The 27,782-nt window shown below is 52.0% G+C and overlaps 1 protein-coding gene across 5 annotated transcripts in view; it reads right to left on the reverse strand.

Annotated features, from left to right (window-relative positions):
- CAPZB (capping actin protein of muscle Z-line subunit beta) overlaps positions 1–27,782 on the reverse strand; it is a 131,216-nt gene that overhangs the window by 46,015 nt on the left and 57,419 nt on the right. For all 5 annotated transcript variants that reach the window (XM_047792203.1, XM_047792202.1, XM_047792200.1 and 2 more), the window contains exon 2: positions 25,898–25,987. In XM_047792203.1, the coding sequence (XP_047648159.1) occupies positions 25,898–25,987 (90 nt within the window). The remainder of the gene's footprint in view (positions 1–25,897; positions 25,988–27,782) is intronic.

Here is a 27,782-nt window from a genome sequence, read left to right on the forward strand (position 1 = left end):
AGTTCTGCCACCTCCAGACCCAAGCAGGATCTCCGGCAAGAACACGTGGTTGGTGTCGACCACCCGAGGGTCGGATGGTTTCTGTCCAAACTGCCCATCTGACCTGCTTCATGGCCTTTGTAAGGAAGGTTCCGATAACACCAAAGGTATCAGACCAATCCAAGCTGTTGGGGGGATTTAAACCTAATTCCAAGTGACTTGGAATAATAAACAACGCCACGCTAGCCAAGACAGCCTTCCTGCCGTCCTGCCGGTGGTGAAGTTCGGGGCTCCTTTTCCCTGCTGCCATGAACTCCTCTGCGGCCACGCCCCAGAGGGCAGGAACCATCAAGCCCCTCACCACCAGGACTGCCATCTGGCTCACAGGTGCCCATGGGCCCACAAGAAAGAGGGGGCCAAAGGGGAATAAAGTGAACTAGGGCAGAGAGAGGAAAAAGCCCAGGAGGTAGAAGGTAGGAGAGAGGCGACTGCACGACGATCAAGTGCCTAAGGTGACACCTTAACAATCAGGAGGATAAAGATGAGGAGGATGTCACAGCCAACACCCGGTGGGGCGTGCAGGCCTGTTCCCCAGAAACTCTCCCTGTATCGCCTCTTTTACTGAAGTCTCCAAACGGCCCTGCCCGTAGATACGGTTACTGTCCCTCTTTTCAAGAAGAAACTGGCCCCAAGTCACACAGCTACCAGCCAATGTCTAAGACAAGACATGTGAGATACAGGACATTTTGGTTAAAAATTAAAAACAAAACGAAACAAAAAAACGCTTGCTGTCGCCCCCAAACTGAATGCCTTTCTACGATCTAACCCAACAGCTGATCACATGAAAAGAGATACAAATCAGAAGTTTCCGGCCACAAGTGAGGTTTGCGTTGGGGCTGCCATATGGTTCTACTTTGCCTCTTCCCCTTTGCCATTAGTTATTAATGTTGAAAAAAATTGTTCAACCAGAAAAAGAAACTTGAGATGAACCCTTAAAAAAAGCACAAAAGCCAGACCAGTTCAACTCCGTGGATAATCTAATCCACGGCGCCCTCGTCTTTAAGAACCGCGCCCTAGTACCTCAGGTTTTTTTTTTTTTTTTAAATGGCCAAATGAACACATTCCATCTTTTGATCTGCCCGCTGGCGGAGAGCCCGCCACCAGAGAGATAAGAATCGAAAACAGCCCCTGTTCTCTGGGTCACATACTCGGATGAGTAATGCTGCCGAAATCACGGCTGGGCAGAGGCCGGGCAGGCCCAGCCCCAGCGGCAGCAAACTGCCATGATGGGGCACTTCCTCCTGCCGGCCAGCAGAGGTCTCTGCTTACAATCTGTTCCTTTTACTTTTCCCAAGGCCCCAAACCTTCCCCTTTTTCTCTAATAAAAAGAAAACAATCTACTACAGAGTGGCATTCTAGAAAACACCAACACAAGTACAAGTCCTTGGTCTGCCATCTCCTGGTTGAGTGTAACCTTCCTAAACCTCAAAACGGGGCTCCCACACCTGCCAGTAGATCTGCTACAACAACAGCTCTGAGCACCCACCCCAGGGTGCCCTACTCTCACAGAGCAAACTCAAGCCCCTGAAAACAGACAAGGCACAAGGAGCCATCCTGAGCAGAAAGGGCTGGGCCGCGGACCTGATGGAGATGGGGGGGGGGGGGATGCAGGGATGCAGTGGTCTAGGGGCAGACAGAGGACTGGTGAGTGATGGGAGGGAGGAGCTGGCACAAAGGCCCTGTGGCAGGAGGCCCCTGGGTGAGTAAGAGGAAGAAAGAAGCATCTGTGGGCTGGAGAGGGCCCAGGTGAGGCTGGCATGGGTCTTGGCCAGGTGGAACAGTGGCTGTAGGCCACTTTAAATGTGATGGCAAGTCCTGGCACACAGTTTTTTGGTAAAAAATTTTAAAAGCCTCCCTTCCACCTCCTCCCCAGCCTCCCAGGTATAAAGAAGGATGCACTCAAAGACCCATCTGTGAAACTGGGACCCAGCTCCAGAACCTATGGGAGATGAGAGGAGCCCCCCCCCCCCCCCCCGCTGAGGGTAGAGCAAACACAATTCCTCCCGCAACTGCTCAGCAGCAGCTTTGTTACCAGGATCTTAGCCTGTCACCTGAAACACTCTGGGCCCTGATCTAATGCCTCCCCCCCCCCCCCCCGTGGAGGCCCTGCAGTGGGGACACCTCACCCCGTCCTGTAGAGCCACTTGGATGGCTTACCTGACAACGGAGGGGAGCCCAGCGGCCCCCACTCACCTCCATGGACCTTTCACCCCCAGAGGCCTCAAAACATACCACGGGATCAGCATGTTCTGGAGTCCATCCTCTGGCTGGTGCCCTCCATGCCCCCCGCCCCGTGTGGAAGAGGAACCCCAAGTGCAGGGAGGCTGCTCACACAGCGAGCAGGGGGTGCACAGAACTGGACTCTTAAGTTCCAGATCTGAGCCGGCAATTCTAAGGCACAGTCTCCACAGGGTTGACAAGGTGAGAGGGTGAGAAGGGAAGAGAATCGGGGGTGGGGTGGGCATGACACAGACTTGGGGTCTGCATGGCCCCTGACCTCCCCCACCCCCAGCACAGCCTCTACCCAGGGCAGCTGGCTCTCCTCCTGTTTCAGATCTGGCCTCTCCTAATCAAGCCATCGTTTGACTCAGAATAATATTCTTTAAGGACAAGTCAGACCATATTCTTCATCTGAAGACAACAAACGGTAAGATGTGCTTTTAAGAACATAGTTAAAGGCACACGTCAAGCGGAAGAAGCAATTCCACAATTTTGGAAACAATATTATAATGGAGTGAACTGTGCCCCTTCGATCCGGGATGCTGGTACGGGCACCACACCCAGCAGATGGGTCCTTGCCTGCAGAAGGCACACGCTGTCAGCGGGTTCCGGCTCTGAGGGCTAACAGCCATGAGGTGTTAGGGCTAACGTTAGGAGATTGTTTCTGATCAACACGTGTTTTATTCTGCTTAGAAATCAATTCTTCACGAGCCTATAACAACAAAGCTGTCTCAAGAAACAATAAGCGCCCCCCCTTCTCCCTTTCTTTTCTTAGGCAGGTGCCCCCAAACCACCCCAGAGATAAATAATAAACAAAGGCAAACTTCCTGGGCTGGATTTCAGCCATTCATACTCCAAAGCTGTGTCTTCTGGCAGCTTGCAGCCTGGAGTAAGAGGCCAGAAGGGCTTTCTAAAGGAAGGGTCAGGAAGGGGCAGAACAAAGAGAAGACAAATTGAAGGAGAAATTAAAATCACTACTTGTTAGTCACCCAGGGGCACACACAGGCTCCCATTGTCTACAGGTAACCCTACGCCCCCTCGCCCCCAACACTTGAAATTAACCATTCCCTGGCCAGGAGCCAATGCGTCACCTGCAGTGGGCTCCTCTTAATTAAGGACTGGTCCCTGAGGGACAGGGCACAATACACAACCACCTTTAGGAAGCCACAGGCAGAAAACTCACCAGGTCTAGGTTATCTGGACTGGCTCCTGAGAGCCGCGCACAGACACCTGCTGCAGTGCCATGGCTTCCCCACGAGTTCCCCTTCCGCCCCTCCACCCAACATCCTGGACAGTCTCTCCACCAGGATCAATGCCACCTAGTGACCACCTAGTGACCCCTCTAGGTCCCCTCCTCTGCATGGCAGAGGCAGCCCTCCTCCCCGGCAGGCCCCCAGGCTAGGCCCTGCCGCCCTGTACCAGGCTCAGTCCTGGGCCTACAGCTTGGGATGGGGTATCTTTTCTCGGGGCAGGGATGACATGTCTGGGCCAGCCTAACACTGGCTGGGCTTCCTAAATGTTGGGATGGTCCTGAACTGTGGAAAAGGAGGGCTGCATGAGGCTGGTTTCTTATCTTTTGTAACCCATGTTTCTGTCAGTGGGAAGCTCCCCAAATGTTCCTCAGTGCTTCCCCTAGCAATGGACTGGCTAGGTGGTGGGAGCAGGGCAAGAGAGCCATGACCTGGGACAGCGCTGCAGCACTGTGACAGAGGGCTTGCCAGCCAAGGATGGAGACCCAAGTCTCTGCTCCCCACCCTGCTGGGACCCATGGGGCTGGCCCTGCCCCTCAGGCTCCGTGCAGGCCTCCAGCCTTCCCTGTATGAGGAAGGCAAACATAGACAGAGCTGACACCTTCTTCCCAGAGGGCCTGCAGGCCTGCTTTCTGGCTGTGGAGTTAAGCAAAGCATTACTGCATTGCTGCATTCTTATAAAGCACCTCAAGTCCTTTGGGGAAAAAGATCAGGTAAAAAAAATACATAAAAACAACTCGTTTATATAAGGACCATAAGATGATCTTCCGGCAAAGACAATGTAAGTTCATGGGCAGGACAGAGGGTCCCTCTACTCGAGCATTATTAAAGTGATGATGCTAATGACAGCAGGTGTTTTAAGTGCCTGCTATGACGAGACCCTCTCCTAAGCCTGGAACACGCATCCTCATTTTATAATTGCGGCAACCCTGTGCAAAGCAGAGGTACTAACGTTATCCCAATTTATGCTAAATTATCATTATTTACAAGTGAGGACACTGCAGCACAGGCAGGTCAAGTAACTTGGCGAAGGCACACAGTTGAGAGGTGGCAGATTTCAAGGAAACCCACACAATCCCACCCCAGAGCCAGAGCCCTCACACACCGAGCCAGCGCCACCTCCAGCATGCTGCCTGGCAGGTAAACCACAGACAAAAATAGTTGTAAGGATCATCAACTGACTGGAGGCAGAAGTATTTAGCAAAAGCAGATTTTTGCAGGATTAGGTCAGCGCCCAAGGGTGAAGTGGGAAGACCTAACCACAGGGTCCTTCTGGCTGGGGACTCGGCTCAGGCCTGGCCTCGGCATTCACTGAAGGTGTGTAAAACCTTCCCTAAGGCTATGGACGGGCCACGCCCAGGTTCTGGTAGGGGACCTCTGATGACAAGGGGCCAAAAGCTACCTGATGGGAAGGGCGCTGGCTGCCGGCCAGGGCAAAGCCTGTGAAATGCAGAGACCACCCCCCTTCACCGCGCTGGGAGGGTCCTTGCGGCTACATTCACCCACGTGTCGAGGCAGAAATCACGTGTGTTCAGCTGCACGGTAAGGGGACGGCAGGGAAAGACATGACAAAGAATCACAAAGCCAAGCAAATGTGGGTGACGGCAGCTCAGGAAGCGCCTCTGACCTGAAACCCCACGGGACACCCTGCAATACAGAGGGCATCCTGATTCCAAGATGCGCAAGACGCCCGGGGTCAGCGGGCACAGGGTCTGCCTGGGGATCCACACAGTGTCCCCCTCACCCAGGGCCCCTTAGAGCCACCCAGGGGAGGCCATGGGCCTTAGGAAGCAGCAGAGGCTCAGAGCCACGTGACCACTCAGTCACACGCCACAGCCCTGGCTCTTGCTGCAGACATGCTCCCCAAACTCTCAGGATCACAAACTTCTAAACGACCCCGACAAGTCCAACAGTTTACCAGCATTCCAGTGACACTGCTGTCCCCTTTCAAGTGGGACTGTGTGTGCATGTGTGTGTGTGTGGGTGTGTGTGGGTGTGTGTGTGCCTGGGGGTAGCGGGGGCCAGCGCTGATGCACTGCGTTATATGAGGTATACCCAGAACAGCCCGTGGCTTTTTTTCCTCGCTCAGCACTGAAATCATCCTGGCTGGTTGACCACAACATTTCACACTGGATTCCTTCCACCGGATGGATGTCTCATCAAGGTTTTGTTTTAATTTCACTGAGTCACCAAGAGAAAATGACCAGGCAGGGACAAAGAAAATCTGTAATTCTTTCTACTGGGGAAGCAGTCGGCTCCACCCAGGAGCAATGGACACGCCCCCTTGACCGGCTGTGTCTTCCAGAATCAAGTTCCTCCATCCCTCCCACCCCTCCACCCTGGCTCATTAGGAAGTAAAACAAGTTCTCCAGATAAAATCCACCTAAATATATGCAGGATTAAATACGGCGTCCCCACCCTCCAGGAGGTGAAGTCTGAGAGGAGAGAGACACAAACGCAGCTCCAGTGTGCACTGAGCTTGGACCAGGGACGTACTGGAGCTTCGGAGGCAAGGGGGGTGGCCCAGGGCATCTCTGAGGGTAAAGGGCAGGGAGGCCAGAAGTCACAACATGCTAACATCCCAGCTCAGCTATAAAAACTGAGGAGGTCCTGCTGGGGCGCAGGGGGTTAGGCATCGACTGCAGCAGCTCGGGTTGCTGCAGAGGCCCGGGTTCAATCCCTGGCCTGGTGCAGTGGGTGAGAGGATCTAGAGTCGCTCCAGCTGTGGTACAGGTCACAGCTGTGGCTTGGATTCAATCTCTGGCCCAGGAACTTCCATATGCTGTGGGTGCAACCATAAAAATATAAAAACTGAAGCATGGGTGTGGCAGAGTAGGTCACAAAGCAGCTGGTCTGAGATGCAGGAAGAGTGCCTTCTGGTCCAAGGAGCACAGTCTGGAAGGCTGAACACCGACGGCCACACAATTCTGTAAAGATGCTGAAAAACCACTGTATACTTTTTTTTTTCTTTTTAAGGCCTCACCTGCAGCATATGGAAGTTCCCAGGTTAGGGGTCGAATCAGAGCTGCAGCCGCCGGCCTACACTACAGCTCACAGCAACACTAGATCCTTAACCCACTGAATGGGGCCAGGGATCGAACCCACATCCTCATGGATACTAGTTGGGTTCGTGACCCATTGAGCCGCAACAGGAACTCCAGCCCTGTATACTGTAAAAGGATGAATTCTATAGTACGTGAATTGCGTCTACATAACCACAATTATACCACTATTGTTTTTAAAAAAGTGCATCAAGAGAATGTTCCAGCCAGAGAGCACAGGCCTATCCAGGGAATGATAAGTTCAATGCAAATGCAAAACAATTAACTGGGGTAAAAAGTACATAAGAATATGTTACCCGACCTGAGTTTAGGTTAATAAAAAGTAACCCCTGGCATCACGAACCAGGGGCAGGGTCCCCCGTCTCTTCCCTCTCAGTTATATTTATCCAGCTACTGACCCTGACCACCCAAAGCTTTGCTACGTCAGAACAAATTAGTGCAGCACACGGTAGGGGAAGCATTGCCAGCCTGGAACCCAGCGGCGGGTCTACGATGAAGTGGGGCCAGATCACGGGTCCTCAGTTTCCCCATCTCTAAAATGGACCAACTGAACAAGATGGGTTTTAGGGTTCCCCAAGGCAGAGAAGACTGCTTGGAGAGGTACTGGTGAAGAATAGGGGCCTCAGGGTGGTAGAGTAAGAGGAGGTCTGGGCCCACCACTGCCTGTTTCATTCGTTTTGTGTACGATTTAATCTGAAGAGAGGGCTCCACTAATTTTTTTTCTTTTTTTCCGCTGCACCTGTGACATGTAGAAGCTCCCAGGCCAGGGATCGAACCTGTGCCACAGGAGCGACCTGAGCCACTACCATGACAGTGCTGGATCCTTAACCACACAGGAACTCCTCCACTGATTTTTAAAATGTCTGAGAACCAGTGGGCACAGCGCTTCAGAGTGCAGGACTTGGTCTATTTACTTATTATCTCTATGACCATCCAGGACATGGCTTTACGAGCTCACCGGACATTCTTCCTAAAACAAAACACCTACTGAGCCAGGCGCTGTGTGAGACCCAAACTGACTAGGCCCTGGACCTGCCTCCTGGGCCTCAGGACACGGACACACGAGGCACAACACGGAGAAGAGGGAGGAGGCTTGGGCTGTATGCGCTTCTCCCTCAATTCCAGCTCAAACGTGAAATTCTGAGAAAAGTTCTCTATTTGTAGAGTGCAAATGACTCCCTCTTCTCTCTTCCAGGAGTGACCTCCTGCCTCCCAGAGCCTCCCGCCTCGAATATACTCCCTACAGGGAAGCCCAGTTTTTCCTGTTTCCCATGGCACAGATCTTCAGCCACTTCAGTGTCCTCTTCACTGACCCGAGACCCCAGCACTGGCAGTTAGCATAGCACCTGCTAAAGCGGATGTGATAGGCACGCATCAGAAACCCCAGTGTGGCCTCAACCCAGGCCCTGAGGGACACGTAGCCACTCCTCACAGACCCAGCTCCTGGCCAGCTTCAAAGGTCGAGGGAAGCTGACTGAGGGAGCTGTGCTCTCCTGACGGGTTTCAAATCTGCTGCCCAAACCAGACACGTTCTAAGGGGGTGAGCCAGGCTCTCCTCAACCAGGACTGCTGCCTGCCAACCTGCCCAGGGCTTCCTGATGGTCCCAGATAGGAGCCCCCTGCCGCTTCTGGTCCTGGGAAGTGGACTCTCTCTCCAGCTCACTTGTAGGTCTCAGGTCTCTCATCAACCAGAGGGCAGGATCTAACTTAGATACTCCTCGGACCTCTTCGTGGAAGCTCTCTGAGCGTTTTATAAAACACTGCTCTCTGAGGCTCCCCAGCAACAGGATGCCACACAGTTCCCGACATGCAGGAGCCAGACAGACCTCCTACTAGAAAGTTCCATCAGGGCAAGATCAAGGAAGGGGTCTCTGTGCATTTGTGATGAATTATGTGTCTGGTTCAGTTGACAAGAAGCAGGTCCCTTCTCCCCTGGGGAGAGCTTCGCCTGCCGCTGACACACCCCGCCCACACCTGGGTCTGAGTCCTTCTCGGGCACCTCCCTGACCCTGCAGACGGCCCCATCGCTGGAGGACCAAGCTCGTCTGTTTGCTTCGCTCAGAGTGAAACTGACATGACCCTCTGGTCCCTCGTCCACCTAGAAGCCACAGCAGCACGGACCCCAGGGCCGGTGAGACACACCACGAGGTTAACAACAACGGAAAAATAACCAGAGAGGACCGTGAGCATAATTCCAAACAGACTTAAATTTCCTGTACATAGGCAGAATAAAAGCCAGAAGGAAAAATCTTCCCCCAAACAAAAGCGGGGGGCTTTCAAGGAGACTTGCTGAGTGGCAAACATTTTGGAAAGATGGAATTTTAAACACAAACACCAAAGGGCAGAGCTTTGAGGCAGAAGAGCCACGCACGCAGCTGGGAGGCCCTTTAATTAGGGAAAGATTTGCAAAGCCTGCGGAGCATCGGCCAATCTCCCCATGGTCTCCGGAATGGAAAGAATGTGGAAAGCAACGGGGCGATCAACAAGTTCCAATTTGCTTGACACTCTCACCAAGAAGGAAGCACGTGGTCTTGCCCCCTGCCACCTCTCAGTGCTCCCGGGGTCCCTTAAAGCAAAAGAAGAGGACCACCAGGCCTGGGAGCAGACAGGCTGGATTTTCTCTGTCCTCAGGGTGCTTCTCACAGACAGTGCAGCACGCAGGAGAGCTCCTCTGTCAAGGTGTTTTAAGGCAAAAACACAATTCAAGGGAAAACTAAACACTCAGACCTCAGGTCTACAACCTTTCCATGTGCATGCATCACACAGCACTCTCACAGGTATTTCCAATGGACTTCAACACCCGGCATGTGGGCAGATGATCTGTCAACAAACAGAAAATGACATCCCCCGCTCCATCCAGAGGTAAGGCTTGGACTCCCAAGGGACAGAAACAGAAGCAGTGGTTTTTCCCCAAACAGCTGATACCCGTGCTGATACTCTTCTTTTTGGGACATGGTGACGTTCAATGCAGCCCTGGGGCACTCTACATTGCAGGGTACCCTGTGTCCCCACAGTTACGAGAAGAGTCACCAAATCCCAAGTTCTAAGGGTAAGTAACAAGCATGGGGAACAAAGGCACAGACTCTGCCCCCCTCCTCCACCACTGGGAAGTCAAGAGTACTGGGTTCCCTCGGGCAGCATCTGTGGGCACGTGACTGATGGGATGCAGGAAGTCCTGGGGCTCGTGGGATCAGACAAGGTAAAGGCAGCTGACACTGGCAGCTCCACAGAGCCAGCAAGGCCACTGCTTCCCAGGAAAGGAGCAATCCAGGAAAAAGGCACATTTCCCAGCTCTAATCTTTTTTTTTTTTTTTTTGTCTTTTTGCCTTTTCTAGGGCCGCTCCTACGGCATGTGGAGGTTCCCAGGCTAGGGGTCGAATTGGAGCTATAGCCGCCGGCCTACACCAGAGCCACAGCAACGCGGGATCCAAGCCACATGTGTGACCTACACCACAGCTCATGGCAACACCAGATCCATAACCCACTGAACAAGGCCAGGGATTGAACCTGCAACCTCATAGTTCCTAGTAGGATTCGCTAACCACTACGCTACGACGGGAACTCCCCCAGCTCTAATCTTGAAATCACAGATAGTCAACTGATCTCTGTCCCTGCTCTTATCCACCTAGAAAGTCTGAGTAGCAACCCACAGCTGAGCCCCACAAACCTGGAGTGTGTGCCCATCACCTGCTTTTTGGCAGGGACCCAGGAGGCCCGAGCCAGTGCCCACAGCTCACAAGGCACCAGTGCACAGGCTGGAACTGGGACGGAAACACACTGTCCCTGTTCAGTCTCGGCCCGGCTGGCTCTCTTCCTGCCACCCCATTAGGCTGTGTCTCGGGCTTCACCGACTCCAAGAAGCTTTCTCTGAAATCCACCCACCCCAGGTGGGCTTGGTGCCCCTTGGTGGTGCTTCGGCAGAATTCTGTGCTCCTCTCCATGAGAATCCTTGTAGTGCATCCACCTGGGTGTCTGTCTTCCCCCGTGACTACCTGCTCTTTAAGGACACAATTTTCTTTTTTAATTAAGTACATTTTATTGGCATATAGTTGACTTAGTTGTGTTAGTTTCAGGTGTAGAGCAAAGTAAATCAGTTATACATATACATACATCCGTTCCTTTTCAGATTCTTTTCCCATATAGACTATTACACAGTATTGAGTGATTTCCCTGTGCTTTACAGGAGGTCCCTATTACCTCTCTAGTTTATATACAGTAATATGCGTATGTCAATCTCAACCCCCTAATGGATCCCTCCCATTCCATGTTTTCCCTTTGGTAATCATAAATTTGGTTTTAAAATCTTTGAGTCTGTTTCTGTTTTGTAAGTTCTTTTGTATCACTTTTTTTTTTTTTGTCTTTTTAGGGCCACACCTTAGGCATATGGAGGTTCCCAGGCTAGGGGTCGAATCGGAACTGCAGCTGCCGGTCTACACCACAGCCACACGGGACCCAAGCCACCATCTGTGACCTACACCACAGCTCATGGCAATGCCAGATCCTTAACCCGCTGAGCAAGGCCAGGGTTTGAACCTGCACCCTCATGGATGGTAGTCAGGTTCATTTCCGCTGAGCCACGACGGGAACTCCGTGTATTGTTTTGTTAGATTCCACATATTAGCCATCTCACTATAGACACAAACCTTATCGCACTTACCACTCCGACCCGGGGCTTCAGCTCAGGCTCCAGAACGCAGTAGGGGTTTGAGCAAGCCTTCCCTGAGTGTCCCTTATGTGCCACCCACAGGGGACACAAAGGTGAACACAGCAGACAAGGTCCCCGCCCTCAGAGAGCTGAGGGGGCAGTGAGAAGTCACATAATTAAGCAACCCTAACCGAGAGTAAAGGTGACGAGGAGGGAGGGGTGGGGGAGTGAGGCCCAAGTGGGTCTGGAAGATGAGCAGGGTGGGCTTGGTGATGTGGGCCACCCAAAGGGGCACATCGAAGCCCCAACCGGACAGGGCACGGGGCCTGCGGGAAGCCCTATGGCAGGTCAGTTTGGCTGGAGCACAAGGGCCTTGAGGGAGGCAGGAGGGGTGGACGGGGCCAGATCAAGAGTTCTCAAACCCAGAGTGTTGTCTGGCCTTGACCCCACTGACAGTCTGGAGTCCCGAGGGCCAAGGAGGGTCATGATCAGCACTGCCTGTGGGATGGGTGCTCTGGCCACAGAGATCGAGCTGGGGCAGGTGGAGGATGACAGGTAGGGAGCACCATCCAGGGATCAAGGGTGGGGCAACAGCAAAAGCGTTCACTGCCCTGCTCTAAAATGAGGCCAAACACACCTTGACCTTGCTGGGGTGGGCAGCTCTCTTTAAAAGTGACCGTTCTGGGCACAGGGAACTAAGTCTCCACCGGCGTCCAACAGCCTGGCTGCACCCAGTGCCACGAGGGCCCGCCTCCCTCCTGGACTCTCTTGCTGTCACGTGCCCTGCTCATTAACACCTTTGCAGTCAAGACCTGAGGAGTCACGGTGGTGAGACTGAGATGTGAGCACACCTCCTGGGCCCCTCCTGGCCGAGCTGGGCAATAGCACCGCCTTCCAGAACCTGACCAAGAAGCATCCACCCACTGACCTGGCCCAATAGGAAAACCAGGCCACCTCCGACAAGGGCACACCCCTCCCTAGAAGGACAGCTGAACGGTGATGGGAAAGGCCAAGAACCCGAGCTGGCCCCGTGGCTGAATTTCTCCCCCACTCACCGCCTGCTGTCATCAAGGCCCCTAAGGAGCTCTGGCCAGCGCCTTCTCCTCTGACACTGATGCTCACCCGCGCCTAGCACTGCCCCAGGCCCCGACCCACACCACTAGTCCTCACAACTGCCCTCTCTGAGAACGAGGCCATTCGTCATTCTCTTCCTTGTGCCAACAAGGAAACCGAGGCACAGAGACCTGAAGCAGCCTACTTGAGGTCACCTTGATATTCAGGGTACACCCAGACGCTGCTACCTCGACTCCAGTGATCTCCCAGACTCCAGGTGAACCACTGCCTTGCCGTGTACTACCACCTGCCAGGGCCACCAGCCCCAAGGACGAGGGGCTGCGGTCTCCTGAGTTACATCTTCACGAAGGCATCTTGTCTCCCTGCGTCTCTCTGCCTCAGACGACACAGCTCAGCAAGTGTGACAGGCCCACCCCCGCCCTTCTCAGAGTCAGGGGGTGGGCAGGTTTACTGGATCACGAGCCAGCATTTATTCAGCATCGACCATGGGGCCAGGCGCTGCGGGGTTGGGGTTACAGATGAGCATGATCACATCACAGGTGCTTCCGAGCCCGAGGGCCTTTGGTGAAAATAGCACAAAACGACGGCATAAAATTAACAGGAAGGACCGTAAGCCAATCCTGCTGAGCGACCCAACCTGGAGATGTGGTTTCCCTAACACATGGTGCTGAGAAGTAGGAAACTCAATGACACAGGCAGGAAAGGGCTGGAGGAGTAGTAAGAGAGCAGCCCTAACATGCCGGATGCACAGCCCTGCTCCCAACTTGATTCAACACACAGGCAGAGGGAGAAATCCAGTCGCGTGAAGGATAATCGTTTCCAGCCTGGGGCAAATCTCCTAAAGGGTTTTGTTCTGAACCAAGAGTGTTATTTTAGCTTCCAGTCAACAGTAATTAAGTGTGCCTGTGCATTCCAGAAAGAGGGGAGAGGGAGATTAACCGTAATTAAATCTCCTCTGTATCTGGCGTCGAATCGCTCCTCTGAGTAGCCCGCTGTCAGGTACTTGCTCCAAAGCCTCCGTCTGACACGGCTCCCACCGACCAACCTCCTTCTGCCGCGTCAGTTCCGGCTGAAGCGTGAAAGTTTCAATCACACAGAAGGTAACAGGCCCACTAGGACCTGAAGTCTGGGGTTTCACAAGTGCCATTCACGCCTCTTCTCCTGCACCCCAAACATCTCAAGTTAGGTCGGCAATCATGTCCAAAGGGGGGCCACGGGGCTGGGCGGCCCCTTCCTGAGGCCTCTCGCAGGCAGGTTCCATGCACCATATGACTGACAGGGTCTCTAATGAACCTTAATTGTGAGTGTGACAGGCCCGGGAAGGCAGCAACAGATGTGGCAAAGGGGCAACTGCAAACCGTCCAACTAATGAATCCAAAGTGTCTGGCCTGATGAGGGCCACTGACCCAAAAGAGGAGGAGGGCGGAGTCATCCCTCACCTCTGCACCCTTTCCAAGCCCCGACGCCTTTACACGAGCCACGGGAGCTCCAAGCCCCCCCGCCCCCCCAAAAAGAACTGGGACAGCCGCGCCACTGGGTGGTGGTCCAGCCGCAGCCTGGACCTGGGGATGACGTGAGCGTTACCAGACACTTCCGTCTTCATCAGCATTTTGGCCCAACAGGGTGCCCTTTCAACGTGGGAAGGGGGAAGAGAGACCCTATGAAGACTGAACGGCTCCTTGCTGGTGCAATTATCGTGATGATATCTGCCTTCAGAGCTGGCCGCCCACTGCTGACCTGCAGTAACGAGGAAAACGCTGTTCCTGGAGAAGCTGTGTGCACAGACAGCAGGCAGAAGAGCAGGCATCTGAGTCAGATGGGCCTGGTGGGGACCTGACCCTGACGCTGGAAAACGGGACTATACAAAGCGAAACTTGTGGTCTTAGAACAGTCTCTGGCATCTGACAGTTACCAATTAAAGCCAGGGGACCAGCAGGGTTTTTATGCGTTTGCGCAACGACTACATCGCATTTGTGTAAGTCTTATGTGACCTCAGAACCTCGTGCAGGCCCTCTAAGCCGCTTACTATGCTGAAGCTTTACATACACAATCTCTGGTTCTCAAGGTCAAGGTCACCATGTCCATCTCCTAGACGAGGAAGCTGAGGCTCAGAGGGCACATGGCTAAGATGTGATGAAGGTGGGAGCAGAGTTTGGCTTGGCGCTCAACTGAATCACATCCCATTGCTCCCAGGCAGACATTGCGGCCATCCAATCTCAGACTAAAAGCTGCTCTAAAAACACCTAAGCAGAGTTCCCGCTGAGGCTCAGTGGGTTAAGAACCTGACTAGTATCCATGAGGATGTGGGTTTGACCCCTGGCCTTGCTCAATGGGTTAAAGGATCTGGCATTGCTGCAAGGTGCAACATAGGTCTGGATGCAGCCTGGATCTGGCATTGCTGTGGCTGTGGCATTGGCCGGCGGCTATGGCTCCAATTCAACCCCTAGCCTAGTGGATGTGGCCCTACAATTGCTAAATAAATACATACATACATACATACATAAAAAACACCTAAGAATTTTACAGAACCATGATCTCTAAGTATATGAAAATAGGCTGCTTTAATATGGAAAAAAGGGGGGGAGGGGAATTACATTGAGGGCAGACCAAAGGAACCATAAAGTAACCAATCTGCTTCCAAAGAATGTCCAAAGCAACCAAGCACTCTGCTTCCAGACCACCCCGAGCTTCCACTCCTTGGCTGGTGGCACCCGCATCCGGGGTATGAACCGGTGGTAGCAGGTGAGGTGCTAAAACAGCCTCCCCATCACGAGCAGCAGACTCAGGAGAGGCCCATGATGGGACAAAAGCCATCGAATAGAGGACTACTGCTGGCTGGTGACAAGACCCTCAGAGCTGGACTTGGAGGTTTTCAAACTGGGGACAGCGTGCCGGGGGTTATGCTGGCAGCGTGGAGGAGGGGAAAGATTCAGAGATGTGGGTACAAGGCGAGGACAAGAGCTGAGTGGTCTGGATGAGGTGCGAGTGCAGGCTGAGAAAGCAGGCACTGGCTAACAGAGAGGGATCCTGGGGCTCTGGGACAGGTGGGTACCTGGGTGGCACCCTGGACAGCTGGAGGGAGGACCATGAGGTCAAAGGACCTGGGAGGCAACGTTGGCCAGCTTGTCTCTGAACACTGACATCAATCTTCAAACCCCTCTCTACCTTGTCAGACCATCCACCTTTGTTTAGCGTTCCTGCCCCCGGGCTTCTAAAGAGCTCTGAATGATGACCGGTGCAGCTACGCAGCCAGGGAACCAAGCAGGGAGACGAGACAGCCGCCGAGGCAGCCAGCAAGAAGGGAAGAGACCCCCGCCATCCAGGGAGCCCACCCCTCCGCCAGGGCAGACCAGAAGCGTGTTACTAGGTTACCACCATCTCTGCAAATGACAAACATCGTTACTCGTCATGAAACCAGTCAGCCGGTCTGACTGTGGCCTCCTCCACTTGCTATGGCATTGAGGGCAGTGGTGTTTCCCAGCTTTTGCTGCGGGATCCCAACCTGGGAGTTCAGGGAAGGTGGATGGTTTCCATGTCCATCTAAAACCTCAGTGGCGGGGGTTGTGTCCTCCCTTCCAGGTTAGATAAACCAAGTCCTTACAACTGTGTGCCGCGTTATCATACAGACACACACACACACACATCTGCGAATGTCAGGAATGGGACTGTGTTCACCTATGAAAACACAGGAAGAAGGCTGTCTGGAATGGCCGGGCACAGCCCCTAGGCAGACAGAACCCAGGAGTTAGCAAACAGGTCCCAGGAAACCAGCTAAGGTAATAAAAGCACAGGTTGCATTTTTAAAGCACCTGTCCCACAAGCACTTGCTAGCACTTTAAATACATTCCAAATCCCACAACGCCTCAGGCGGAGATGCAGCTTTCTTAATCCTGATCTGTACAGCAGAGGCAGCTCTGGGAGGTGAGGCAGCCTGCCTGACATCTCAAAGCTGGAAGGCGAGGGAGACCGACTGGGGATTGCCCCAGCCCCCAAGAGTTACCACTGGGGCACGTTAAGTGGTCACAGACCAGAAGAGAAAGCAATGCCTCTTCTGCCAGCAAAAAGGGACCCCAAAAGTAGTGACATCAACATTGGGGTATCCACGGTGATGTTCCTTTAGTTCTAGGCAACAGAACTCAGATCCTAAGACTGAGACCAACTGGCCTTCACTTCACAGAGGAGGCTGGGGGGGCCTGGAGAGACTTGCTGGTCACAGAGCAAGAAGGGGCACCAAAAGCCACAACCCAGGCTTCCCGACTTGCAGTAAGACTTGCTTAATGGACTGAATGTGTTTTCCCTCCTACTGAAGGAGTTAGTTCTCTATTCAAAAATCCAAAAACAAAACCAAGAAAAGCTGTGTTTCTTTCTATGCTATTTTACCAAACAGTTATAAAAATTTAAACATCACACTTAGAGCCATTGCCCAAAAGAATCTGATGTGTAGGCTATGAACCTTTCCAGGAAACCAAGATTTTCCAAAGTGGATTGCAAGAAAGTGACTTGGAGAAATGCTGGGCTAGAGGAAAATGGGTTCTTTTTTCTTTTTTTAACTGCAGGACTTCTCAGAGCCTTTAATACGACAATCTTAAAGGATGGGGAAGCTCCCAGAAGATATAATTACGGTGCTCTATGTGCCCCCAACTGCTTGCCATCTTTATTCCCCTAGAGACGCAAAAGGTGAGCTGACCGATTTCACAAAAGTCAGGAAAGTGTAGGCTGCATCGAGGAGGAAATCCAATCCCACTGAATGAGCCGAAACACGGGTCATGAGTGAAGGAGACCTCCCCAGCCATCCTCTCTTGTTTCATCCGCACTTCTCTGACCAACAAGGACAAAAGGTTTGTGTACTGGGCCGGGGCCCCGGGGCCCCGTGTCCTCTGCGCACCTCACTCCGTTTCCACACGATCTTCCTACTTTTCTCACTGGAGGAGCCCCTGGCATCAGACTGCCTGGGTTCAAGGCTCGGCTCCTCCACTACCTCCTGGTGATCTTGGATGAGCTGCCGAAAGCCCTGTTCCTCTGCCTAGTGGGGATGATGACAGCCACAATCTCAGGTGTTGGCTGAAGATTTAAGATAGGTTCTTCGCCAGAAGCTGCAACACATTTTTTGGTTGGTTCTCTGCTGTTTATTTTGTTTAAAATTAAATTTGCATATATCAAAGCCATCACAGTGGCATTAGCTTCTTTGCCTCCCCCGCCTCTGGGTTTTTGATGTTTTCCCTCTGGGTCTTTCCTGTTCGTTTAATATAAGTTCCTTCGTCCACGAGGAGTATGACGAGTACGTGCTGTGCAACAGACATTTAGTCTGTTTTCCTTCAAAATTATTAGCTGCTTCAGCAATTTTACTGAGAATCCATTCTCTTCTCACAGTGAACTATGACTCTCGCTGGTAACACATGCTAAGCTCTCACAGCACGGGGCCTCTTTCCGAGCTGTCGGACTGGGTCCACTCTGCCCTGGCTTCGGAGCTCCGCAGGGCCTTCACGCACGGCCCTCCCGCCTTGTGGGAAGCCTATTCCCAGGGGGCAGTCATTCTGCCACTACAGGTGGGACTGCACCCTCCCAGCCCCTGGTGCTGTCTGCATTCTAACCAGTTTGTGCTGGCGTGCGTGTGTGCGGATTTTGGTACATTCGACTCAAAAGCAGTCAGTGTACTGACCATCCCTTTATTCCTGCAGGGCAAGAACTTGCTTTTCCTAAAAGTTTTAGATTTGCTTTATTAAATGAAAGAAGACATAGTGACATACTGCTTGTGCCTGGGCGGGATGCTTTGTTAAGGAAAGAGAGAGAGAGTGTGTGAGTGTGAGTGCGTGTGCATGTGTGTGTGTGTGCTGGGGGTGGGGGGAAGTCAGCTGAAGAAGTCACCACCTCTGCACAGCTGCTCTGATTGAGCCCACTGGTCCCAACAGCCAGGGCGGGCAGAATCAGGCAGCAGTTTCTTTGCTCGTAAAACTTGGAAGGCGTGTCGTACCAGAAGAGGAAGAAGAAAAAAATTAAAGGTCTTTTTTCTAAATTACTTACAAGTTCCATTGTGACTACCCTGCCCTCATCACAAATTTCCTTTATAGCTGCGACTCAGAAGATGGTATGGCCTTGGCAGACCACAGGAGAAAATGGCACACTGTCCTGTTTTCATTTGTAAAACCAGTGACTTGATGGACAAGTCACTGTGCTGGAGTCAACAGCTGGGTCCAACTCTCCCCCCGGTCACATATCAGGTAGGGGACTTGCAGGCTCTGGGCTATTCGGTTTCCTCTGTGAAGGGGGATCCTCCCACTCTCTTTTCACAGTGGCTGGGAAGATTAAAGGAGTAATGGATGAAATGTATGAATAATTAGGCTCATATATAATACTATTTGCTCCTGACGTTTGATGGATCTCCACTAAAGCTGTTTATTTTCCTGTGTCACTCACTGAGAAAGGTTTGATGAAGAATGAAAAGAGAGTCAAATTCTAAATCTGAGACCAAACAAAAAATAATTTCTATTGGAACTTTATGAAAAATAACAGAAGCTTACTACTGAATCGCTGCCACTGAAGGGGATGGGAGACAGCTAACTTCAAATTACCTAGCTCTGGAGAATGTCAAGCCCACAGCCAAAGTGGGTAATCCATGGTGACTGCTCCAGAATGGTCAGGAGCAGCAGACATATCATTACAGTTTCCTGGAGCAAAGTCTCCCTTGCTCTCCAAGGAGCACGCACACACCAAAGAAAGCAAATGACTCGGTACTTTTCTCCTCCATTCATTTGGTTTCAAGTTTTTATCGTCCGGATGGCACGTTCAGGAGGCACTTCATTTGGATCAATGAGGGGCTACTGCTCCGCATGTAACAGAATGCAGCAGAATTTCAAATAATTTCTGGCCACAGCTATGGGTGAGGGCTCCCCTGGAAGCCCCATTTCCTCTTTCTAAGCAATCATGTCATTTCTAATTTAGAAGAGCTGCCCAGCTGCCACCTTGACATAAATCACCATTAGGTGGCAGAGTCCTCGCTTCAACAACATGCTGGGGTCGCAAAAGGCCACCTCCCTCTGGAGAGGAGCCCTGGGTGGGGAACAGAGGGCCCGCCAGCACCTCGAGTCCGGGGTCCACGGTCTCACTCCGCCTGGCTTTAGCCACTGCAGCTGCAGTCCATTCAAAGAGCAAAACGCCTGCATGAAAAGGCTCACCACAACTTTCCAAGGAATGGAGTTCATTAAAATCCTGCCGGAGGCCCTTGACTGGAATGCTTTTTCCCCCTTGTAAAACGGGAACTGCAGCACCGTCTCCTATAGGAAAGCTTGGGATAAGCTCAGAAACATCAGTATGACAGACCGTGCAGGGGTCCCTGCATAATTACCGATTATTCCATCCATTCCTCTAGGCCGGCTCAAGACACCCTCTGGCCTAGGGCTCCAAAACCAACCCAAGAGTGGAGGCCGAGGGTCCCCACCTCTAACAGAAACCCACAGGGAACTGGCCCAGGTCCCAGCGAACCAATGGGATCCAGCACAGACACCCCCGTGCCAGGCAGGGCAACAGAGCCCCCTGCCCTCAGCTCCAGGGGGCTGTCAACAGGGAAACTAGATGCTGCGAGGAGGCCCCATCCCAAACCCAGCTGAGCATCTCCAGACAAGGACCCAGAGCACCAGCGGGGCGGGGGCGGGGGTGGGGGGGCTCCTTCCCGGGGCAGCAGCTTGACTTAAGGTGCAGAAAGCATGGTTTTTATGTTAAAACATCTTGCATGTGGGCACACTGTGAAGTGCAAGGCAACATTCTGCAAAGACAAAACATAAAATTTCCACTAGAGGCAGGCACTTTTCGCTTTGCTCTCAAAACTCCAAAGATACGTATTTGCTCTCCTCAGGAATACTTTGGGAAAAGAATCTGAGAAACACTAAGAGGCCGGGTGAAGGGCGGCCAGCAAGGAGGCAGGAGACAGCTAAACCGCCACTTCGACTCAAAAGTAAAGACAAATAACCGGGCCTGCTGTGATCTGGAAGAGAACAACAGTGTGCAGAGCTGGCACGGCCGAGCCTTCGTCTTCCTTGCCTGAGCTCCCCACTGAGCCCCAGCTCTGTGGAGTGAGGCCTCCGCTCTGCACCCCGGCACGGCCCCCACGACAGTGTCTGGCACATGGCGAGGGTAAACACTCGGAGGAAGAGTAACTCAGGTTTGCCAGTCTCGACAGTCGTCCTCAGAGCTGATGACGGTCTAGACCAAAGGGCTGAGAGAATCCAGCCCGGTCACTCTGGACACGGACCAAGCTGCAGGGTCCCTGCATTTGCTTCCCGCAGGAGCCAAGGCTGCCTCCTCCCGGGCTGAGCGCTGGAGGTGCTCAGTAAATGCTGACGAATCCACCAGCTTTTCACCTCCTCAGGCTAACGTCTCTTTAGAAAGAAGACACTGCAAAATTGTCTCTGAAATAAAGGAGGAAAACATGCTGGTCCGAGATGGTTTTAAATGGTGATGATAAAGGGAAAACCAGGCCTGGTCCCTCCTGAACACAGACGAAGCAGATCGTTTCTGGCGATAAGGTCCCCAAGGGCAGTGGCGACGTCTGGGTTCCAGGGCCAGCACACCTCATTCCCTGGGGACAGGCGTGAGTGTGATGCTTTACTTCACACAGCTATCCCCGGGGAAAGCACTGCCAGATTTCAGGGGTGCAACTACCGGAGACTGAAAACTCCCGATGCTTAGCAGAAATGACTGTCGAAACATTAGCCTTTATCTCAACCACGAAGGCGTGTGAGCTTGGCTCCACCAGCCACGTCACGGAGAGCAAAGCCTTGGCCTCGCAAGCCGGAGGTCTCCACGCGCCAGTTCAGGGCCCCAGCCGAGGAGCCTGTGCTCTCCAGCCTTCTCATCCGTCCGCGGCAACCTCCCTGCAGACCTCGCACTATCTACAGGTGGACAATTTCTGCCAGCTGTTCAAAGTATAGGTACTGCTGAGGCTGGCCCTTTCTATTTCTGGAGGGCAACGCTGGCTGCTAAAAAGAAATATGCTGAAATGAAAACCGATCAGGTTCTCAACTCCCTGGTCAGAGGGCCTCAGGATGGGTCTTCCACCGCTAACCCACAGGCCTGGCGCTACAGCCTGGTGCGCTCCCAGCTCTGAAGCCTCCCCCTCGCTTGAGTAAAGTCGGGGACACCCACCGAGTCTGACCTCAGGGTGACTCTAAGCAAAGGAAGGAGAAGAAATTTAAAGATGAAGTGATCGATGTTTGCAAGTGAAATCTTTTCGGCCTGGTTAAACGGATTTAGGGCTATTTTTGGTTTGTTCTTAAAAAGGCAAAGGACGGATGGCCTGCTGGGTGCCAATCTGCAGAAACAAACTCCTTCCTCAGCTCAGGGCTCAAAATACACCTCAGCTGAGACGTTTCGGCTCTTGCTGCCAGTGTGTAGAGTAAAGCCATAGAAGGTCAATGTTTAGAAGCCAAGGGAGCATCTTAACATCACATGATTCTTGGCCCACATGGACCTGCAGGTATTTCTGAAACAGCTTAACAACGGATTTCAGCTGGCTTCACTCCAGTACAATGGGATTAATATGTAATAAAATGATGTCCTGGCCATCCGCAAAGGCAGGTCATTCCCCGCCAATCAGAGCATGCGTCATAGTCGCAAGGCAGCAAGAGCTCTGATGGTGGGAAGAAAAAAGAAAACCAATGTGGCTTGATAAACTGGGCTGCCTCGGCCTCTACCTGCCAAGCATACACCACACTTCTCTTTAATTCTACGCTGTCATTGGACCGCTGGTGAATGGATAAACTCCCCCAAGCCTCTGGCTCCCACATCTATGCGAGGCCACTCCCTTCACAGGGAAGGACAGCAAATCCTAACATTCTCGTCAGTCTTAGAACTGGAGGCTTTTCTTGAAAATCACCACCTCCCGCCCAGCATGACCTAAGGCAGGTGAGTGCAGGGGGGATATGACTGCATGTGCTCGGGACCAGCGCACTAGCTGCTTTGCAAACAGCCGAGGGACCCCTGATTACACAAAACAAAGGCCCGGATGCCCTGCTTCTCCACGAACCCATAACGTGGGGTGTCTTCTAAAATAACAGCTTTGGGGAAAAACTAAAAACTACAAATGAATTTCAGAGCCACAGCAGTACACTCGGCCTGGACTGAATCTTAGGAGAATAAAAGATTTCTGCAAATCCCGTTTAAATAAAAAACAAACAAAAAACAAAAACAGAACCAAACAAAAACCTGTCATCCCTGGGGAAAACGAAGAAAAACAGCAGGACATGAAAGAAAAACATTCAAAGAAGTAATTTTCAGAACTACAAAACCAGCACGAATGCTCACAGCGCACAGCTAGGGCCTGGAAGCAAGCGAGAGCGGTCATCAAGGAGGGGCTTCTGAGGCCTGGCAATACAGTTCTAATGAGGCGTGCCTTACCAGACCCTAATTCGTTGAAAAGTCATGCTCCATTTCCATCCTGACACTCACCATACTTCAAATTAGAAAATTAATGAGAATACCAATTCCCCAGGCCATTCTGGATGATGGGAATCTACCATGGCCCCTTGTTCAGCCTTTGGAGGTAGATGGGGCCCCAGGCTGCCCCCGCCCCCAACCAACCAGGCGAGGGGAAGTCAGTGCTTCTGCAGCCTCCCCAGGCGGCAGCAGACAAAGCAAACTGCGCATCCCAAGTGGCCAGGCTCTAGGAAGGCGATGTCTTCCTCAAGTCTCTGGTTTTCTTTTTCTTTAATTATGTGAATGTTAAATTATTCCCCATAATATATCTGTGCTTTAATATTTTATATCAGGAATGAGTTAAATTATTTAACACTTTTCCCCTAAGCAGGTCAGACAGACACAGCAGCAAAATGTACCGTTTAATCTGTGGTTCTGAGTAGAAGGGACGGGACCCAAAGGTACCCGGCAGTTATCCCAGGAGGAGGAGTGGGGTTGCCGGTGCTGCTCGGTGAGCACAGCCCCGCCCTGCGGTGTCTTCCCCAGGGTCTTTGCCGGAGGCCAGTAGTGTGGGGTGGAAACGACAAGAGAGGATAATCAACACGAGCAGCAGAGTCCAGCTCAGTCCCGGAACAGAGCAGGTATTCAACAAACGTCAGCTGGTGACCCCACAACCCACATCTGCCTCCAGCCCCTCTCCAGCCACAGGCTACAGATGACAAAAGTTAAAGTGGGCAAACAGCACACTGTGACAGTCGTCATTGGGATGCCACACACTGCACGTCACCTATCAGGCACAGACAGTGTGGTACGTCAACCCGGGTCGGAATGCCCCTTGAAAACTAAACCCTCGGGCTGATCTTTCTACCCGATATTATCAGCCAGAGTGAAAGACGGCTCTTGACGTCTCTTTCATTCACCATCAGTGCTGCAGTTCCCCTGTTGAGCCCAAGTAAAACGGGCACACAGAGCCAGGGAACCAGCTGACCAGGTCTCCACGACAGCGACGCACACAACTCCGCACTAAGGAGTGGCGAGGGAATCACAGCGAAATCACACCGCTCTAGTCAAACTCCAGCTGCCACACGAACAAAATAGCCTGTTAAACACCAAGAAGACTCTACTGAGAAAAATTTGCGCATCATTTCTTACTTCTATGTTTGGTCTATTTCTCTTTTTTTTTTTTCTGGCTGGGCCTGCGGCGTGGCATGCAGAGTTCCTGAGCCAGGGATTGAATCTGCACCAGTGGCGACACCACCAGATCCTTAACTGCTAGGCCACCAGGGAACTCCACAATCTTTTCCTAAAATGCACTAAAAACTAAGTGGGCAAACTAAATTTAAACACAGCCGGGCACACTGTCAGGTGCAGTGGACAAGAAACAGCAGCCTCTGCAGCTGCCTAGATTAGGGACCTGACCCTACCCTCGGCTCTGCCCCACCCCTCCCACATATGATCAATCAAAACTCTGTGACCAAGACAAACAAGGCACACAGCACTTCTGAGGCCGAATCCTGACTGCTGGGAGGGGAATGAGGCCATGCGAGCAGATTGCTTGGCACCGACCTGCCGCATACAAAGCTCAGGACGTGGGTTGGTGCTGACGACTGCACTTCAAATCCAAGCCCTCCTGCTGACTCTCAGGGACACCTCCTACCTGGCCAACTCTGTATCTCATCATTTCCCGACAAAGACCGTTTCTCTTGACTCACATTTCACATGCTCATCCAATGTTTCAGCCAGTGTTTAAAAACTAGGAGCTTCATATAAAACTCCAAATGTCCAGCATCCCCAGAAAAATCTGAAAACAAGCCACAGGGAATCACACCCCACAGGGCAAGAAGCATCTGGAGCCAAGGGCCTGTCCGCCAGCCCCCTTCTTTACACCAAGGATGCCTCAGTCATGTGCCCCCCTCCCCGGCTCCGGGTATGTGATCCTCGATTCTGAGCATATAGTGTGTTTGCTCGCATCACAATTTCACCTTCTGTCCTTTAACCCTCCTCTAAAATGGTTACCTGTCTAGCCAGGACCTGCGAGTTTCCAGCCACCTCCTCACTTCCATCACAAGCACCTGCAGCCGGCTTTCTCATCAGGGTTCTCTACCCCGAGAAACTCCCTCAACTACTACACGGAGAAGATAGGAAGCTCATAACTCCATCAACAGGCTTGACTCTGTTCACACAGCTGCTTCTTACTGGGAGCTGTGTCCCTATAAATATACAGGTAGTTGCACAATGGACCTTCCAGGCTACCGAGAAGAGTTTCTCTGTGAATGACAGGAGCCTCCTGCAGTAAGTGTTTTTTCCCCAGTAAAACTGTTCTGAATTCATACAGTGGAACTAAGTACATTACTACACGTTTTCTTGTTCTACTATTTTAAAAAATAAGTAAATGATAAGCGTCAGATGGCAAATGATATTTACATCCGAGAACACAGGGGACACAGTGAAAGCAACAGAGGATAACCAAGGAGGGCTCAGGTTCCGACCCAGAGCCAGAACTCAATGGCCAAATGACCGAGTAACTCAGCTGGCTCTTGGTGCCTGATTTGATTTTACTTCTTTTCGTTATTTCTCACAGCTTTATACAGGTGTCTTTTGATTCCAGGACTGTTTTCAAATAACATTATAGTGTCAGTTCATCTGTGGCATCATTTTGAAACCAATCATTTTATCTGAATAAACAGATAAATATTTAAAAAATAGATGTGATGAGCTCTTGAAAAGTCGATTTCTGAGTTTTATGCCATTCAAGTTAGAAGCAAAACCGCTGAAGCATTTGAGAAGGCAGATCTGTGCATCGCTTTGATGGAGAAACGTCCACAATGGCAAAGAGACTAGTAACACCTGGAACCAGGCCCTGCCGCCTGCCTGCTGGATGTGTGTGGCCTCTTCATGCCCGTGCCTGAAGGAAAGCCTCTCGAAAGTGAAAACAAGGCCGCTGGAGGAAGGGGACAGGCTGCACCAACTCGGGAACTCCTATCTTGGGCTTTCTTAACACAGGTGGCACTGAAAGAATGACTGAATGAGAACCACAGGGAACTCATCTCCTGTCTGGAGGAATCTCGCAGCCCAGGGGTGGTGTCTGGCTGGAGAGAGAGGAGGCATCTTGTGTGATCTGAATTCTGCACAGGATAGGGGACACAAAGGCAACCACAGATGCCCAGCCCCAAATGAAACCAGATAAATAAGGCACATACCAGGTCGATCAGGTCGCTGAGGTTTTTCTCGATTTGCTGTGGAGGCAGGCGCCTCATCAAGTCCAAGGCACAGTCCAGCTGCTGATCACTCTGTCAAAGGAGAAACAGGGGTGGCTGAGTCACTTTGCCAAGAGAAACACCAAAAAAAACCCTTTTCAAAGGCATTCTGGCAGTTTTGGCTTGCCCAGGTATCCTGAGACCAAAGAGGCCTGCAGTGAGTCCTCTGTCCCATCTCCCTCCCAGATAGCTGTGCTCCTCTCAAGGGGAGGCATCCAAAAGACAGCAAGCAAGCGCAAGCGGGCTGGAGAGCTCAGAAAGCTGCCTGGCTCTGCCCGCATCTCAAAGCCTCGGCAACTTTCCTTCTGCAACCTGACAGACCAGCAGTCAGTGAGCAGGTTCGATGAGCTGGTTAGATGCTGTCCTCTGCTGTAACTGACAGGAACGTCAGGAAGTGTCACCAGGCCAGGGTCCTTGAAGAGCTCCAAGCCAGGGACAAAGCTGGGCAAAGGACAAGTGGCAAGATGCACGCCAAGGCTCCAAGGGCTTCAGTCATTCGGCTGGAGCTGGGCGCATCCTGCTGGGCGCCAGGCCCTTGCAAAACAGACTAAGACCCATAACACCTAAAGTCCAGAGCATGCTCTCGCTGGCGAAGTGGACTGCAAGTGTCTAAACTGTGCCGCAGGCGCCTGGCACGATAAAGACTGCCCTCGCTCACGGAGCACACCTTCCTGGAGCCCCCCGCGTGTGCTTCACAACAACCCCTTCACTTAACATTCACACTACAGACACTGACTAAGAGCCACCCTGCGCCAGTCCCCATAAATGTGCAACGCACAACGGAGGGAGGGAGGAAGGAGTTGGCTGGGGGCAAAACAGGTAGGATGCAAAGTATTTAACTCAGTGCACCGTCGGCTGTAACACAATAGGAAGCCTAGGCCTCAGGAGGAGCACCCAGGAACAAGGTGAGGGAGGAGGGCCTGGCGAAACTGGCCAAGAAGTGTCGGTAACCCAGATGGAGTCCCCAACACAACGAACCAGAAGCACTATCTGACTTGTATCCTGAATGTGCTCTGCTCAGAGTCATCTCAGGATTTTTTTTTAAAAAATCACTTATTATTTTTTTAATGGCCACGCCCGTAGCATACGTAAATTCTTGGGCCGGACTGAACCCAAGCTGCAGCTGCAGCAACAATGTCTCTTTAACCCACTGGGCCAGGCTGGGAATCGAACCTGTGCCTGCCTCCACAGTGGCTCAAGCCTTGGCAGATGGATTATCTTAACCCACTGGGCCAGGGCAGGAACTCTGGGATTTTTGAAAGCCTTAAATGGACAAGCTAAAGAATCTTCATAAACTATACAAGGTAATCTTGGAAATGCCACATTTGGTGGTAATGAAATATAACCTTTGAATATGACCACCTGCACGTCCAGGTCTATCAACCACCAGCAGGCTGTGGACAGGGACCCACTTCACATACACCAAAGGTTAATCCCACTTCACATACACAGAAGTTAATCGGAGGCAGTTCCACTCCCAGGTCACTGATATGGCATACAGCAGGCAGTTTTCACAAAAGAAAAAAACAAACCCATCAAAACCCCGAAACCTTGTCCCCTGCCCAAGATGGCTCTCAGTGACAATTTATTCTAGGACACACAACAAACTGGCTATACCTTGCAAAGAAACACAGACCAGACCACAGAAACCTTAGCATTTGCTTTGTTTAGTGAAACAGTCTCGCAAGCAAGCATTCCCTGACTGTCATGCCTTCTATGCCAGCCAAGGCCACAGTGGGTCTGGCCGGCTGACATGGGAAGACATTTTAACACCACTTCTAGGGTCAAGAACACAGACAAACTGATTTGACACTAAAGAGACTTATAG

The sequence above is a fragment of the Phacochoerus africanus genome, chromosome 8, assembly GCF_016906955.1.
Source record: "Phacochoerus africanus isolate WHEZ1 chromosome 8, ROS_Pafr_v1, whole genome shotgun sequence".
In the NCBI taxonomy this organism is placed as follows: domain Eukaryota; kingdom Metazoa; phylum Chordata; class Mammalia; order Artiodactyla; family Suidae; genus Phacochoerus; species Phacochoerus africanus.